General features: G+C 38.0%; 2 protein-coding genes across 8 annotated transcripts in view; one reads left to right on the top strand and one right to left on the bottom strand.

The window, feature by feature from the left end:
* Positions 1 to 18,474, top strand: part of LOC121905173 (thrombospondin type-1 domain-containing protein 7A) — a 189,914-nt gene that overhangs the window by 102 nt on the left and 171,338 nt on the right. For 4 of the 7 annotated variants that reach the window (XR_006098368.1, XR_006098372.1, XM_042423206.1 and 1 more), the window contains exons 1-3: positions 7 to 159; positions 275 to 351; positions 7,551 to 7,606. The gene's annotated coding sequence lies outside the window, so the exon portion shown is untranslated. Of the gene's footprint in view, positions 1 to 6; positions 160 to 274; positions 352 to 7,269; positions 7,607 to 7,981; positions 8,064 to 18,474 lie in introns of those variants that run through there. The other 3 variants (XR_006098369.1, XR_006098370.1, XR_006098371.1) reach the window with 3 other exon arrangements.
* On the bottom strand, positions 7,603 to 16,153 carry tmem106ba (transmembrane protein 106Ba). Its single transcript, XM_042423215.1, has 8 exons — positions 15,943 to 16,153; positions 13,304 to 13,514; positions 11,540 to 11,603; positions 11,235 to 11,394; positions 10,768 to 10,908; positions 10,059 to 10,108; positions 9,910 to 9,963; positions 7,603 to 8,018 (listed from the first exon to the last, which is right to left on the bottom strand). The coding sequence occupies exons 2-8, from the start codon at positions 13,500 to 13,502 to the stop codon at positions 7,898 to 7,900; spliced, it is 789 nt and encodes a 262-aa protein (XP_042279149.1). The 5' UTR covers positions 13,503 to 13,514; positions 15,943 to 16,153; the 3' UTR covers positions 7,603 to 7,897.

Raw genomic sequence — 18,474 nt, forward strand, 5'->3', positions numbered from 1 at the left:
GAGCAGGCGGGGCTGGGCGGGGAGAGCGTCCTGGTGTGTGGGTGGTGGCTACACAGTGACAGTGGAGATTGTGAGGGGGGGAGAAGTTTTGAAACAGCGTGTAAGATACACAAACATTACCGGGAGGCAAATGTTTGTGGATGCACTGAAAGAAAAACGGTAACGTTAACTTTTCGGAGTTTCAACTGACGTTAACGCCAGCTAACGGTAACTAGCTAGCGACGTTAGCTAGCATCAATGTGTCTAACCGTTAACATTTTTTCTTGTTTTCTAGCCAAGTGGTTCTCAAAGTGGGGTCAAGGGACCCCCTATAACCCCCTCAAAGACCCTAGGGGGTCCCCAGCAAAAAGGGTAATAACATATTTTCACTATAATTCCATCCATAAGTCTCACAATGACAGAATATATGACTATTTGGGCTATGGGTTTCATACACTTCCTGTAATAAAACATCTAAAAGCGACAATCTTATCAGATGGGGGACCCTGGGACAAAATCTTATGAAATGGGGGTCTGTGGTTCTATTTCTATCAGTTTAGGGGTCCTTGAGGTGAAAAAGTTTGATAAGCTAGCTAGTTAAAACCAGGAGGCCAAAGTATGGTTATGCAGTGGCAGGGGTTGAAATAGTTTGCATCATTATAGCTTTTATGAAATTAAAAGCTAAAAACTCTGGTTGACCCAGTGTATTGTGAAAATACTGTATGTTAAAATATATAGAGACTCTGGTTTTCAGTAGCTCCCACTGAGAACTCACGTATAGGCTACACATACATAATATATAAATATTCCAAAGTCAAAGATGATGTCCTCAAATGTCTTCTTTTGTCACGACCAAAACAGTCCACAACCCAAAAATATTCAGTTTACTATCACAGAAACCAGAAAATATTCACATTGGAGAAGCTGGAACCAGATAATTTGGAGCTTTTTTGTCTTAAAGAATGACTCATGGCGATGAATTGATTATCAAAATAGTTGGTGGATAATTTAATAGTTGGCAACTAATTGATTAATCGACTAATCGTTGCAGCTCTGCTGAGAACTCACGTATACAACTAAACAAAGACAAAGCTAAACAAAGCACACAAAACATAAACGTCATATGTCCAGACTGTCAGATATGAAAATAGATAAACAACAGTATCTATGTACAGATCAAACTGTTATTGTATACCATGTAAAGGGTTTTGGTACAGTTGGCACCGTGCTGTTTCATTATCGATCTGTTGATTATTTTCTCGATTAATCGATTAGTGGTTTGGTCTGTAAAGTGACTGAAAATGGAGAAAAATGTCCACAACACAAATATATTAAGTTTGCTATCATAGAAGATTAAAAAAAACAGAGAACATAGAAAATCCCATTTGAGGAGCTTGAACCAGAGAATTAGGACATTTTTTATTATAAAATGATTCAAAACAACTAATCGATTAATCTTCTAACCACATTAAACTACAGCCAGTGAATGAGACAGGCATAAAAAAAGGTTCATTGTGGAGCCACCTACCTTATTATTTTCAGCAAGCAAGACCTATGATGTGAGTTCATGTAGAGCACATGTGCAAAAGCCATTTCCTTATACCTAGTGAGAGGAAATGCTGGGCCTATATGAACTATGGGGTGAGGGGAAGGTCTGCTTTAATGGCAAAAACACAACCAAATCAATGGCGAACGTGGCTCACGCTCAAAACTTACCTTTTATCATGTTTCCATAAAAAGCTAGTAGCCTTTAACTTTTTATGTGTTTAAACCTACAATGGCAGTTCACACGCGTTTCTATATGCTGGCTACCAGATTGTAAAGCAGATCATCCTGAAACTTTAAAGTTGCAGGTTAAATTTACACAAAGAGTCCATAAGCAAAGCATCCAATCACCTCTGCTGCTCATTCATTGCAAGCTGTCCTGGATACGCAGCTACAGCTACAATGATTGTCTGACATAAAAAGCAGACAATTCATCCTTTGGACTGACCACAACAGGAAACAAAGGATTCAAGAAGTGGTTTGTTGAACACCACTGATATGAGTCCAGTCTTGGCAGAGATAAAGCTCTTAAAGTGATTCTCATTTTCCAGACAGCCTGGACTGAGATAGTCCTATTTTGTGACTTCCTATTGGATAAAAATAATAATACATGCATATTCCTATACACAAAAATACAATCTATACAAGCAAAATGCCTTAAACATAAGGAGAAAACTGACAGTGCTTAATGTTTATGTGTGTGTGTGTGTGTGTTGTACTTTTTGGCCACATGTATTCCAGTGTACCTCTGGTCCAAACCAGTGACTTGGATCTCAGAGAGGAAGTGAACTGGTGTTTTAATGAGTGCAACAGATGTGAACATATCATGATACGCTGGAGACGTCTGGTGCTTCTTGGTTCAGTGAGGAACATATGAGAGCCTGTACAGAGTCACAGTAACATATGATACCATCAGGATGATGTATTGAAAGCAGAGCACAAAAGTAGGTCATGTGATAATGAAATGCTCTGTTGAAGTTATAATCTGCACTGATGTTACATATGGATAAGAACGGATTCATTGTTGATATTTGAACAATAAGTATGAAACAGACAGTCTTAAATATAATCCAGAAACAGATAAGACTTTATTTCTCGTTATTTCTCTGTGGTTACCTACTGAACTACATAGCCTCACATAGTGGGTGGCTCTCTCTTCTTCTACATGTGGTTTGTTGCTTTATGGAGACAGGCTTTTTTAGCCTCCTAGTGGTGGAGCCAATGGATGTTTCTGCTCAGTCAGCTGGTTTGTCCATTCATTCAACACTTTGGTCCAGAGCTGCATATCTGGACAATAAGTTAGTACATCGTCATGTCCGTTGTAAAGGTGAAGACCAATTACAAAACAAGCCCCACACACACACACACACCTGGCATCAATACTGACCTCCCAGACAAACTCACTGACTTCTGTGGGAGGTTTGAACAGTTTCCTGTCCCTCCTTTACTCTTCTCCCACCCCTCCCCCTATCCCCTCTATTCTACATCCAATGAGGAGGAGGTGAGGAAAACAAACAAGAGGAAAGCTGCAGGCCCGGACAGGATCGGTCCAGCTGTACTCAAACACTGTGCAGCTTAACTGGCTCCAGTGTTTACTAACATTTTCAACACCTCCCTCTGCCAGTGTACACTACACTACCACAGAGCGTCAAGGACTCAGTCATAATCCCTGTGCCAAAGTCAACCAAAATCTCCTGCCTCAACGACTTCACACTAATTGCCTGAACATCTGTGGTCATGAAGGTGTTTGAGTGCATCATCCTCTCCTATTTGAAATCCTACACTACCCCTCTGATGGATACTGATGGATGATGGATGCCAGCAGGTCTGTTGAGGATGCTGCTAACCTAGCCCTCTACCATACGCTACAACACTGAGGCCGTATTCAGATGGAATCAGGCGGTGCTGTAAAAACGCCAGTCCTCCCATTCATTGTCATTGAGGCCAATTACAGCCAGAGATCAGACTGATCAGAGCTGTAAACTCTGCCATGAGGGAGTACAAAGATGTTACTAGGAGGAGGGGGAGGACATTTCTCTTTGTTTGATAACGTTGAAAGTAAAGTTAGGCTTTGCTGTCGGCTTCCCAACTCATTTTAAAAAAGACCAGAGAAGAAGAGAGAGAGAGAGAGCAGCTGCAGTTGAACGAGCTAGAGAGTGAATGAAGAGAGGGAGTGCTGGTAAAGAGAAAGCCAGTGAATCAGATAAATAAAACATTTTCTGATTGTTTCACAGCGGTTATGTTCTAGAGCACAAATAAACACGTCCACACCTCCGCTCAACCCTGCAGCTGTACACCACACCGCCTGATTTGGTCTGTACACGGCCTTAGTCACCCAACACCTGCGCCCACGTCCTATTCATCGACTTCAGCTCGGCCTTCAATACAGTAAACTGCTGAACATGAATATTGACCCCTGCATATGCCTCTGGATCCAGAGCTTCCTGTGGACAAGGCAACAGACCTTTGACCTCGACCTCTGACCCTCAGTATAGGTGCCCCCCAGGGTTGTATCCTCTCACCCTGGCTCTTCTCCCTCTACACAAACCACTTCACATCCCACCACAGCTCAGTCTCCAGTCTTGAATATGCAGATGACACAACTTTAATTGGACTTATAACCAACAACAACGAAGACCGATACCATCTTTGCACACACATCAGCAACACACTCACGTGGAACATCAGTACAAACCACATTACCAAAAAAGTGCAGCAAAGACTGTTTCTCCTAAGACAGCTCATAAAATTCAAAGCAAAACAAAACCTCCTTTAGTTTTACATAGCGATCATTGAGAGCGTCCATGACAGTCTGGTACGGCAGCACGGACAGTCACACACAAAAAACTGGAGCGAATAGTCAATAAATCATCCAAGATTATTGGCAGCTCCCTCCCATTGGTTGACTCACTCCCCTATAATTGTACAGGCCTGGTGGGCCAAGGAGAACCCCCACCAGGCCAAAAAAAAAATGCCAAAACTAACGCCAAATATCCATTCATCCAGAAATCAATAATCATATGCGTTTGGGAGCCTCTGTGCAACACTGTTCCGAAACATGAGTCAACCTTTATGTTGTTGCCTTGGAAACTCTTGATGTGACGGAGTGCCACTGCTATCAGGGTCCCTTTAAAATTACTTCAGAGCGAGAGCGTATGGGATGCAGATTGGCTAACGTGAGCGTGGCACCGCCTAAAAAGAGAAAAAGCTCTAACGCGAGTGACGGACAAACAAATCAACATTTTTCTCCAAAACTCGAGTCAAGCAAAAATGCAGAAGTGGAAAAAGGGAGAGGGACAGCTTATATTTATGCCAAAAATGCAGCTTATTAAGTCATCCTCTCCGTGTGACCACTTCGTTTTAAGTCTTGAATATACCGAGCAAACAAAAATTCGTATGAAAATATAAACTGCAGACCACCTGCTGCACCACCTGACCAAAGCCAACAAATATGCCACGAATATACCATCCCGTGTGCCTCGTCCCTTTAGAGTTTTTTTGGGTGTGTACCACCAAGCCTGAAAAATGATTCTAGGGGAAACACTGAGTCACTATATCACAAACGCACAATCACAAGAACAAAAATGATCATCTCTGACCCCTCTCACCCTGCTCACCTCCTCTTAAAGGCTGATGTCCTCTAGGAGGCGCTACAGGTCGCTGCCCACCAAATCATCCCATTTTAAAATGTTTTTCCCCACTGCAGTAAGGACTCTGAACTCTTCTCACTAACCCTGACAGATGAACCTGCATTTAAAACCTCTGTGTCAATCTTGTAAATATTGTCTGTGAATCTGTCTTGTGGAAATCTGTGACGATTGTGTCTTGTGCTGGTCATGTGTCTAATATGAAGCTGATATCTGTCTGTGTTTGATGTTATTGACACTGTTGAATTGAGCTTACCCTCCATGCTGTACCGAAAGCAAATTCCACCGATCTTGGTCGTGTGATTGATAAATGATTGATTGATTGTTTCCCCTCTTACCTTTTGTCTTGTACCACAGTTCAGTGAAAACTTCCCCTTGGTTAACATTCAGTGACTTCCTCCCAGTACAGTATGTCTTAAGTGATTTCCATGAAATTTGCCGTGTACATAGGTGAACCCCAAAGGATGAATCCTTAAAGCTTTAGGTGACCCTTGACCTTTCCTCTGGCGCCATTATCAAACCATTTGCAAAACAGCCAAAAATTCACCGGTTCAACCTCTGAAATGTGAATATTTGCACGTTTTTTTTAGTCTTTTACTATAGTAAACTGAATATCTTTGGGGTTTTTAATTGCCAAAATACAGTAATCAGCACATACAGTATGTACTCTCCTAAATTAATGGTGATTAATACTAGTTTAAACTATTTTTATCATAATAAAAACATAACAGTAATGATTTTCAGTGAAACAGGAGGCTGTCTGTTTAGTTATGTGAGAAATGTACCAGTTTGCAACAATAAAGTAGTTGAATAACAGTTCAGGGATCTTCATCATGATACTATAATTTATCAGAATATTCAGCACCACCCAGTGTGTACAGAGAATATTACAAGCACATGTAGAAATAGAGAAGAGCTTCAAAATGAATCATGATTTTATTTTCAGCTTCATGCATGAAAAACAGGGCAGTGACAGCGAGGTATTCACATCTACACTGTCATCAAATATCAACATGAGTCAGATCTGTGTTACAGTTTTCATATGACGACCGTGTAAATTGTATCAAGTGTCAGAAAAACTGACATCGTGGCATTTTGGAGTCTACCATATCTTGCTCATCTGATCATAAATTATAATACAGATTAGAAACTTTGAACTCAAATTTAAGGCGTTTATCTATGCTGTTTAAAACTGTTAATTATCAGAGCATGTGTGCGTTTCACTTCTGATGATCATCAGCCGATTCAAAATAGTGCCACATGATAAAAGTGACATAAGGAAGTCAAAATCATTTCAAAACTCAAGACTAGCAGTCAACTGATGATACATGTTATAGATGTAGAGAGGATTAAAACAGCAAACACATTGTGAATGACAGCATAGCCCACCAAAAAATAGGACATGTTTTGAAGCAAGCTAGAAGGTAAGAACATATTTTACATTTACACATTTTTATATTTTATAGCTCACTGTAATTCCCACGTTCGGCGTGAAATTAAGAATATCCCTTTTCCAAAGTTATTTTTCCTCTTAAACGGCAAAAATGGTTTCAATTATACATAAAAAATATGCTCAATGTAATAGTTTTCATGTAACAGTTATCACATTTTCGTCTAAATTACCAAAGTGAATGATAGATGAACCTAAGAAACGCCTGATAACTACCTTTACTTGAGCTGAAAATACACAACTCCTACCACAAAAGAAACCCAAACCAAACAAATCACGTAAGATAATACACCATCCATATTGCACTACATAATATCAAGAATTGTAATTTTATGAAACAAAACACAAATAAAAAGGCAGCTGAATGAAGGAATGAAAAGAGGGTAAGAAGTGGTTAGGAACTGCTCAGTGTAGAGCTGCAATGGATAGTCGATCAATGGGTTAGTTAATCAACAGAAAATCAATCCACAAATAATTTTAGTCATTGTTTAATCAGAAATGCCAAATATTTGCTAGTTATAGCATCTCTAATGTGAGGATTTGAAGCTTTTCTGTGCCGTACGTGATAGTGAACTGAATTTCTTTGGATTTTAAATCGTTTTTAAGACAAAACAAGACATCCAAAGACGTCACCTTGGACTTTTTCACTATTCTTTCACATTTTGTAGACAAAACGAAAAAGAAAATAATCGGCTTATTTAATTGATAATGAAAATAAATGTAAGTTGCAGCCCTGGCTCAGTGGTTGTCACCTTGTCACCACTTTACTTATTATTCATTTGAAGTATTTAGAAGTGGTGTAGAATTGTGCGGCGGGGTAGCATTCATACAATCATTCTTATTACTTTCTGTTAAAGATTAGGCTAAAGTGCATCATATCTGATTAAAAATGAATATTAAATTATATCTGTCTGTTCTGTTGGCAACAGGGTGGAAAATGACCACAAACCTCCAGGCAAATCCTGCTAAACTCAGGCTCTGGCAGGTAGGTTTTTATCTCTTCTTTGACAGCCTGTTTGGCAAGCCACCAACCATCATTTGGAGGTTTTATTGAAAAAATATCTCTTCTAAATAGCATATTTGAGCTGTAAAAGAAGGAAAGTGGTTGGGACTATAAGAATGAATGAGCCACTCAGACTAGTTGAAGAAAAGTTTGTTTTTTTTCCCCCCGTCCTGGTTAACACAACGTCACCGAGCAAAGATTTCCTTGTGCACGTCAGCCCAGTCGACCTCTGTGAGACCAGCAGTGTTTGATGCCTGCGCTCTTCTGCTCGCCTTACTGGTAGACCTGCACATGTCCATGCAAGGAGGTGGTGTTCCCCCCACAGTCCACATACTGGTACATCTCCTGGGAAACCTGCTCCGCGTGGCCAAAGTACGACGTGGTCACAGTCACCCTGAAAAATAACATGTCAGCTAGAGTCAAAACGTCAGACAACAAGGTGAGTAGAGACAACGCATAGGTTAACTCCCTTCCTGAACATGTAGACTGGAGTTTCAGTAAATTATAAATATTTCATACAATACAATACAAATATAACAGAAGCAAGGAAAAAAGAATAAAACCCGAGTGAGGAAAATAATAATAATAATAATTTATCTTCTTAGTTGGCTCAAATTTCAATGGGTTTATCCAAAATACGCCAGATTCTTAGATAACTAAAATGGGAAAGATTGAACTAGGGTGAATTATAGCAAAGGCAGGGCGCGTTGCCTGAAATAAAAAAGTGCCTCCACTAACATCAGATGAAATTATGACACTTTTAAGAAATGTATTAAGCTTCAGGGAAAAGGAGCAGAGGCACTACATCACACAGCAAAGACCACATATTTAGGGAGGGAGACAAGTGTTTAAACCGTCAGCTGAATTTATCACAACACGAGACGCGTCATCATCTGTCTTCAGCTCTGCGGATGATCAAATCATAACATCGCACGTTTGCTTTGCAGTCGTTAATCAGAGCAGCACATTTGATAAAAAAAGAAGTTGATAGAAACTGTTTTATCAGTTGTACTTCGGTGGGGATGTGTGAGGAAAAAAAAGGCCCCAGCAGTCAGACAGCAAGGTGAAGTTAAGGTTAATGATTAACAGCAACATCAGAGTCAGCATCGAGCCGAGGTTAGTTCAAGGTTAGATTATCAAACAGCTGGACTTTTGTCTGTAGTTCAGAGCACTTTGTATTTTAGATTTAATTCATTTAGATCACTTGGTAGAGATTTGTTTCCACTTTCACGTTTTCTGTTGATCTGTGTCAAAAAAAGGGGGTGAATTTTTTTTTTCCAGGCGCTAAATATACACACATATGTGAAAGGTAGCACTTTTCACTTCTGCTAACCAGTTTCACGGGGGAAACCCTGACTTTTTCACATTAATTCATGACCATGCTGCCATCCATGATATTAAAAGGTCAGCAGACTCATTAACTACATTTCTTTAGTTGATGTGTGTGAACTTAGCTCGGCCAGTTTGAGCTTGGAAAGTCTTTTTTGCTAACTAGATTAAGTACAAAGCTTACATAAGACTAGAATGTGTTTTTTATTTTAATTATGTGGTTTTACATTGACTTGCTTCCAGCAGTGCTGAAATGATTACAACCTATTACTTGTTTACACCTTTTTTTTGCCCTGTTACGGATGCTTTTTTCCCCCTTTTTTTTTCCTAGTAAAGACAGCTGTTCGCTTCATCCTTCCAAAACATTTAGACACGGACTAAATGGATTTTAGAATAAACACCTGTTATCACTTTCTTCTCTTGTTAAATGCATCAAACTGAATCCTGCAACAGACAATCCTTCTCACAACCGGCCTTAAGGGTATTATGGTCTAGATGTAAAACCACTGAATTGTAGTAGAGTAGGCGTCATGATAACAGCTACTTGTTTTTTTGTTTTTTTACCTATTTTCACTGGGAATTCTGTCCAATGATAGTCGGCTAGAAATGTGTTATTTGGCTTTGACAACAGTGGATTAAGTCAACTAATGAAGATTATTCTGCTTTAGAGAAAGTTTTGCTTTGACAAATGGGCAATCTGCTTAAATGTCAGTGTTGACATGTAAATGAGCATGTCAACACTGACCTGTTGGTCTGAGCGGTAATCTACAGCAGACAACTGTTTGTTCTGCGCAGCTCTTCAGTATGTGTGGGTGAAACTATGAGAGTGTGAAGGAGAGAGGTGTTGTGCAAAAAAACCAGTCAGATGCTCAGTCATTTGTGTCATGATTAGTTTCAGAATGAAAATGTATAACTGCAAAAAAAACAAACCCTTAAAAATATCAAGACGTACTTACTGCATCATGACCACTATGTTGTGCACTTTGATGGTTGGCAGGGTGCAGTAGTCACTGTGAGAAAACAAGCAATTTAAGATAAGAAATTATAAATCATATGATATATAATGTACAGAGTACATTTATAGGACTTGTAGCAAGATACTTACAACATATAACTCATATCATCAGCAATGGTGGTGGGAACCGTGTAGTCGATCTGTAATAAACACAATTTATAAAGAAAAAAAGTGGTACCAAGATTTGTAATGTCACAAGAGTTAAAGATAATAAGGCTTTAATGGTGCTTAAAACGATTGTTTGAGGTCCAGGCTTTGCAGAAACACAATTGATATTATTTTTCAGAAGTCGTGTGACAAGTCTGTGAGTGAAGTTGGACGTGGTTCTTTGGTATTGTGACTGGCAGTGTAACAATGAGCTGTTGTGTGGGCTGTGCAGTAGGGGTGGAACCGAACCCGAGTACGGAAAAGCACAAATAAAGACTTTTTATGAATATTTATTTTGTACAAATATTTTTTTGTTTTCAGGAAGAAAACTGCTTAAATGTCAGCGTTGACAATCCTGTTTTTGTCGTCCATAGTCTTGGAGACCCGGTGTGGGAACCCTCCCACGCTACAATAGTTTATAGAACAACACATATTTTAACACTTTAATATCCTAAAATTAAAAGTGTAATAAAAACAAAAACAGGATTGTTACGCCTATTTCCACTTTTATTCAAATACAAATACAAATAATTTTGCTGCCTCAACAAATACAGATACAGATACCCTCCTGTGCAGGGTTTTTATTTATTATTCTTTTGAGTGTATTTTTTTTCTTAGTGTGTGTACAGTAAAAAAAAGTATTTCAACCTACCTGCCGTTCATCCAGTGGTATGATCAGTGTGCTGTTGTTAAACTTGGCCTTGCCTATCACTGTCTTGGAGAACTGCACTTGGGCTGTGATGTTGGTCACAGATATGGCGTAGTAGTTATTATTGGTGATGTTCAGAGTGTTCTGGACGGAGGAAGACAGAAAATGTGAGACTGGAAAAGAGTGCTTGATGAACAAGCCCCAACTTATAAGATTTTTTTGCAATAATTGGTATTTATGGCCACTTGGGGGTTGTGGAAACAAGCTGACATGTCAGATTTGAAGTTGGTATGGCAAACTGGTTAGCAAACAGTTGCCTGTTTACACATCCAGCAGATCTGAAGCAACATTAGCATTAAATTTGAGTTTCTGGCCACATGATGAATGATGCATATAAATCCAATATTATATTTAATGCATACAGGGTATTATTACAGTTAAATGAGGGGAGAATGGCTCCACAAGCTTACTGTGATGTTGAGATAGACAATTCGTTTGTCCTGGTCATAGGAGACGTAGGCAGTCTTCACTCCCACATAGGAGACATCAATAGAGCGAGGGAATAGGAAGAAAACAGCCAGTCCAGACAGCAGCAGGCAAAGAGACACTGATATTGTGACATACAGCTTTCTGCAGGAGAAGGAAAAGAGAAGTGAGACCCTGAAACCAACTGATGACTTCAAAGTGTATCATGCTACAGTGTGTTCGTTTAGTTTCGTCATATGGACAGCTAACACAGTCTGTGGAAGTCCCTGATAGAGAAAAAGAGACTTACGTCCTGCTTGGCCTGAGCCTTTGGTCACTGTATGGAATCAGAGCCACGAGCTGATTCTCTTGACCTGTTGAATAATTAAAAAAAAGGAAAAGAAAGCTGTGTGTTACTGTTGGATTGAGAAAGGCTTATGTTGTAAGTTTTCCACTATGCAACACTGAGAATGTCAGTCATGTCTTTAACCTTTGTGATGGATTTTTTAGTATGACTGGTTTATTCTTTCCACAGTGACGCAAACAACTGTGTGAAGACTATAATGTTTTATGAAAAGATGAATTAGTTACTGGTGGGGCTGAACAATTAGTCGAAATGTTATTGTAATTGCAATATGGCCTACTGCAATTTTCAAATTGTAGGAGGCACAATATTTGTTAAAGGGAAAATGTGCCAAAATAGCATTTTAAACTAAATATTGTCTATAACTAAATAGAATCTACACATCATATTCTTCAGATAATTGAAAATGGACATGGATAGAGTCTTTTTAAGTAGGTTAAGTTATCTTTAGTCTTTTTCTAAATTGCTCCTGAACGGTATTATATTCGCCACATGTGTGATCTGTTTACATAAACTTAATGCATCTTATAAGCATTTAATGGCCAGGCATATTTGAATGCATGAAAGTATAAAAATCATGCTTTTGAAGGTACTCGTCTTGTACTGAGCTTTAAGGTGAGCACAGAGAGACTTTCCCCCTGTGCAATCAGCCTTCTAGTGTGAAATTCTGCACATATATCATTCTGCACAGTGAAGGTCAGGAGTCCAAGTGAAGTAACAATAAGCAAAACACATTTCTGAGAAGAAGGGGGACTGAGTGGGATTGAAATAGATTGTCACAGGCCCTGTTAACAACTACATGGTCGCCCTTTTTGCTACAATAAAATCCTGGTAGAGGTTTGTAAGCTTGTATAAAATTCAAACCTCAGCTTGCATTAAATACAAACTGTCTCCAAAACAGCAGAGAGGGAGCACTCTGTCCATAACTAGTTTAGATCTTTTGCTGTTGGAATACCTTTAGTATAAAACATTACACACTAGCCTGGTAGGTAAACATGAAAATGTATGCTATATATTACTGACTTTATGTTACAGAATCTCTGCGTATTGGTGACTAAGAATGAATCAGCGTTTCTTCATACATGTGAGGGTTCCTCACCTGCAACTTTAAAGGAACTGAAAGCACATACATCATCTCCATGCTGTGAGTTTCCTACATGAACATGTGCACACTTTGTTCCAAAGCTAGAACAGTTATTTCACATAACTGTCTGAGCTACAGTGTGCAGACTTTCATCTTTTTTTTTTTTTACATTGTTCCTTTGGTCCAGCACCTGTTTGAAGTTTAGTGGATGTGTGCGTCTACTACACTTTTTTTTAATGTATTTGTGTTTTTGTCCTTTGTTTTTCTCTCTGCTTCAAAGTGGGTGAGGCTAGGTAGGGAGGTTATGTCACATATTCCTTTGCACCAATCAGAGTTTAGCAAATTGTGTTTGCTTATAACTGTCAGTTTAATGTGATTAAACCACATCCACACAGCCCTGATTAAGCAGATTAGCCTCTGACTGTTACACCCTTCATAAATAATACCTGAATGAATGTTTTTCTGAACTTAAACTTTGATTATAGTTTATGTAGCCATAAATATTTAATGTTATAGCAAAATACTTAAGATTTGAAGTTTTCAGGGGCTTTAAAGAAACTCTTCCTAATATAGATTTGCTATCAATACTGATAAGAGTAATGATTACTAATATTAAAAAGTTTTACCTCGGGGGATTCTGCCGGTGCCCTGACATGTGGGGCATGTGACACTGTCCCGTCCAGTAAACTCCACATAGGGGAACTGGGACACATCTCCATTCTTTCCATCCTCCTCTGTCTGGTTGTCTCTGTACTCGGCAGAAGCCGTCAGCGCGTCCTGACTCTCGTCTTTGTGTTTGGCCAAGTGTGACTGGGACTTGCCCATTGCTGCAACCGTCTGTACACAACACACAAAAAAAGATAGCATGAAGAGACAGGAACTGCCATGTAGCTGCAGCAGGATGTGCTGACTAACCACATGCCACACAGCCACTTGAATGTGAAATTGGACCTGGACTTAGGCCAAGAATCATCTCCCAGGAGAACAAACAAAGTTGGGGCACCCTCCATGATGAAAAATACTTTGAAATAATTCTGTTGGGACTTTATTGCTAATATTTCCCTGAAAGGTTTTGAAGATATATCAACTTTATATTCTGAATGCCTATATTATCTAGGGAGGGACACTAATACTGGATTAAAAAAAGACTGTTTCCAATTATAATTGATTTGTTGAAATATTTAGAGTTATAATAATAGTTTATTTATAGAAAGTGCTTAACACAACAACAAGAATACAAGCAAAGATACAGGAATAAATTCATCTAGTTACTTTACTAATATTTTACTACACCATTGTACCTTTATAGAATAAATGCTTTGTCACTTCGGGTTACCAGATGCTACTGTTTGACTTTAAGTTTTTATGGTACTTAAATCACTTGTAGTACTCAGTGGTAAAGTAAAGTAATAAGCACATTTACATAAGTACAGTACTATACTTTACTTAAATATTTACATATAATGCTACTTTATACTTCCTCTCCGCTTCATTTCAGAAGGAAATATTCTACATTTTACCCCACTACATTTACCTAACAGCTGTAGCCACTAATTACTTTTCATATTACAGTTTTTCTCGATCATTTACACACCATAACTGAGCCTATTAACTACACGTCCCAAAACATGATGCCGTCTACCGAAAGACATTTCCCAAAACTATAAACACTATTCCCCTGTTTTCACTCATGCGCTCATTTAGAAAGCACTGACATTCAGTATCATTAACTCGAGTCATCACAGCTGGAACCCAATTAACACACAATTCCCAGTTGGAAACACTAAAGAGTCAAAATTGTTCACGCACCAATCAGAAGCTCCGGATAGATAGATAACAGGGCCACGGATCAGTTCACAAAGACCTGAGGCAGAATAAATGTGATTTCTTTCTTTATGTACAAACTGGGGTTTTTTCATTGGTTTATACTGGTAAATACATGTAAATGATTTTACTGTATTCTACGTTCTTTATCAGTTGCGTATTTTTAAAGTACGTTTAGTTTTTCACTCAGTTTCAGTTTATTTTACTACAGTACTGCAAGGTATTGTGTTCCATTATTCATTATTCATTGCAGTAGCAGGTTTTTAATGGTATTGTTTTGAATGGATCTCACCACTGTGTAATGGCTATTTTGTAATGTTTGTGTCATTGATGGCTTTTGTGTGATGTCTGAAGGCAAAGTTTGGTTTAGATGTAAACATGGTTTTGAGTGGAAGAGTTTGGTTTTGACATGGAAGTTTGTGAAGATGACTGTGCAGTGATGCATTTGTGTTTAGAAATTTGGGAAATGGAGCATATTTTCAAGAAATGTGTCTTAGAAATCGAGAAAAGCTAAGATTTTACATCCGAGGCATGATTAGTTTGTATAAAATGATGCACTGTTGTTGATTAAATTACCCCAAAACATATAAAGTGGTTAAAATTAGCCCCAACTCAACCAGCTACAACATTTAAGTACATGTCAATACACCTATAATAATGATCTAATACTACTGGCCCTGACAGGGGGCATTTTGCACTTTGAGTACTTTTTCTTTTGATACTTGAATTACATTTTGCTGATAATACTTCTTTCACTTGAGTAAAATGTTGAATGCAGGACTTGTCATTATTTATATAGTGTGATATTGCAACTTTTACTTATGTAAAGGACCTCAACACCTCCTCCACCACTGATAATACTGTGTTATTGCTGTTTCTAAACATATTACATCATGTTTAGATAATACAGAGTATATCCTAACATATATATAACAGCCTGGATGACAATACTCAGGTTATCCACTGTACATTAGGCCACACCAGCAGATAATTACTACATTGTGTAAGCTCAAGCAGCTTTGTAGGTTTTTACTTTGTGCCGCATGTTCTGGTTGAATATGAAAATAAGAAGCTGTTGCTTAGAAACAGACACAGAACATGATGTCTGTCTCATGTGCGTCTGTCTTCATATAGTTTGATCGCTAGCAGGGCCGCCATGCTGCTGAGCCGCACCGCAAGGAACACAACGTACCGACCGCAGGAAAACTGTTATAACGGCTTCACATTTACTAGTAAAAGCGACGTTTGATTATTTAAATTGTTATTTTAACATTTTCAGTTAAACAGTAATTTATGTCCGTCGTTATTATGAATTAATCGCGCGAGCAAACGGCCGCTGTTTGCAACAGTCCGCACCGCGTACATACGTCACCGGAGCTGTTAATGTGCAGCAGACGGTGGGTAACGTTATGATTTTTTTTACCAGTAATTAACATCTTACCTGTGTCTTTGTTTTATTCTGACTTGCTTGCCATTCGCTTTATCGTCGCTGTTTGTTGTGGTTTACACGCCAGTGACGAGTGAGGTCGGTGGGAACGCCCCCTCCTCTCCTCATTGGACAGACACGTTGATGGATGCATCGGTTTCAACCGTGCAGACTCCACCAAAACAACACAGGTGGACGTTTACTACCAGCCAACTAAGCCTTTCATCAGGCTGAGTAGTGTAAAACATGTAAGACATTCAATAAAATAAGGAATATTTATTTTAACAAGTTTAAATGTAAAATTTCAGATTTCAAAGAGCTTAATGACCTCTCAAAATTAAAAATAGTCCAAGGAGAAGGAGACAGGGCATATGTTACTGCCTATATGTATCAATATATCTACTATACTATACCTTAGGGACAGTGAATGACCTACACACACACACACACAAATACATGCATAGGATATACTCTATACATATAGATATACTATATGTAATATACTAAATGTAATTAATATCTGTCAATCTTAACGTTATGTTAATGCTGTTTTGTTTCATTGACTCTTGATGCTTTGGCAATATTGTTGTTGTGACATTCATGCCAATAAAGCAAATTTGAATTTAAAAAATGACATAAATGATGAACAAAATATCTTAAATTACAATGAGATTACTACATATCTACTATGTTATATCCACCTGACATACCATTATTACTATAAAAAAACAGTGGTGGAAAAAGTAGTCCCACTCTGATCTTTTACTGAAGTACGATTCTTAAAAAATAATAACTAAAGCATTATGAGAATCATTTAGTGAAAGTACTTTTACTAACAAGACAGAATATAAACGCCTTGTGATGCTTTTATATTGTGTCTTGATGCCTGTTATGCTCTGTGTAAAGTACTTTTAATTGCTTTGTTGTTGAAATGTGCTATACTAATAAACTTGCCTTGCCTTTATGGGCAGACTGGCCTATTGCATAGTAGTAGAGAAAACATTGGTGTATATGTATTATGTTATTGGGTTATTATTACTGATGTATTATCGTATAAGCAGCATTTAAATGTTGTAGCTGGTCGACGTGAGGCTAATTTGAACTACTTTATATACTGCTGGGTTGTGAAATCTGTAACATTGCATCATATTTTCAAAGTTCATTTCTATAATCCTAATCTGAAAAGTAAAGCAGTGAAATAAATGTAGTGGAGTAAATAATACAATATTTTGCCTCTTAAATGTAGTAAAATGGACATTGAAATAATCAAGTAAAGTACAAGTATCTCACAATTTTACTTAGAAGAGTATTCAAGTAAATGTATTTACTTTGCACCACTGTAAAATACTATTAACACCAAACTTAATAGATACTTAATAAGTACACCATGTCTGATAGGAACGACAGTATCGCTACTGTAATACTACATGAAGTACAAAGTAGAGAAATTGAATGTTAAAGTCACTGTAAAATCATGATGAGTTCCACATACTTACTATACATGACTTTAGATGGATCATAGGACATTTACTGTGATTCCATTGAAAACACTAAATACCATAAAATGCGGTTAGTTCTCTGTAAATGCACTCGTGGACCCACTGACACAGATCCACTGTTAGGAATGTTGTACAATTATAGACCTTTGAGGAAATTGGTCACTTTGACTGAGCTCACTATCAGTTAAAAGAAAGAAAATTAGACCTGTTATTACCTCCATACTTGCGTTTTTGTCTGTAGACTGATAAATCTCTCTCTACCCTGCCCGGCCATGAGCCAACCTCATGTGATGACCTGATCACAAGATTGAGAAACTGTTCTACTAGGAACGTTATACTTTAGGAAAATTCTGAAATTACCTTAATTTTCATCAGTATCAGTAAAACCCATTACTGATAACTTAAAAAAAGAAGAAAATACAGCTTTGTGACTAAGATAACAATATTGAATTTTGTAATAAAATCAAATTTAGATGGCGATCTTTATTGAATATATTCAATTAGTTAGCAAATTGATGTATAATATTTAATTTTAAAGCAATGAGCATCACAATAACATGATAACAAGATAAATCATGTTTGACTGTTGGGCAGGATATTCAGTGTACAAACAATACATAGTCTTTTTGTTAACAAATCTAAAATTAGCCCTTTCCTCATACCGAGAGGCATCATGGCCAGCGTTTGGAAACTTTGTCTCACATTCGGTGAAGCAGACAACATCCTGGATGTAAGACGGCTGCAGTTCCTGGAAAGCCTTGTCAGCTGACAGAAACATGTTGAAGAAGTTTTCTGTGTAAGCAGGTTTTGGCACAAGCACCACCATTGTCACTCAATTAGCTAGAAGTTACTGTATTATTTCATTAAGCTACTTAAAAAACAGATGTTTCTCTGTGCTACTTGCATTTCTGAGGATTGACAAACAGATGGCAAGAGGTTTGGTAGTGAATACAGACACTCAGACTTAATTTCAGGAGAAAATCAAAGAATAGATTATATACAGTATATATATTTAGCACAACATTATTTTATGTGTCAGTCAAAGTTC

Source organism: Thunnus maccoyii, chromosome 10 (genome assembly GCF_910596095.1).
Source record: "Thunnus maccoyii chromosome 10, fThuMac1.1, whole genome shotgun sequence".
Taxonomy (NCBI): Eukaryota; Metazoa; Chordata; class Actinopteri; order Scombriformes; family Scombridae; genus Thunnus; species Thunnus maccoyii.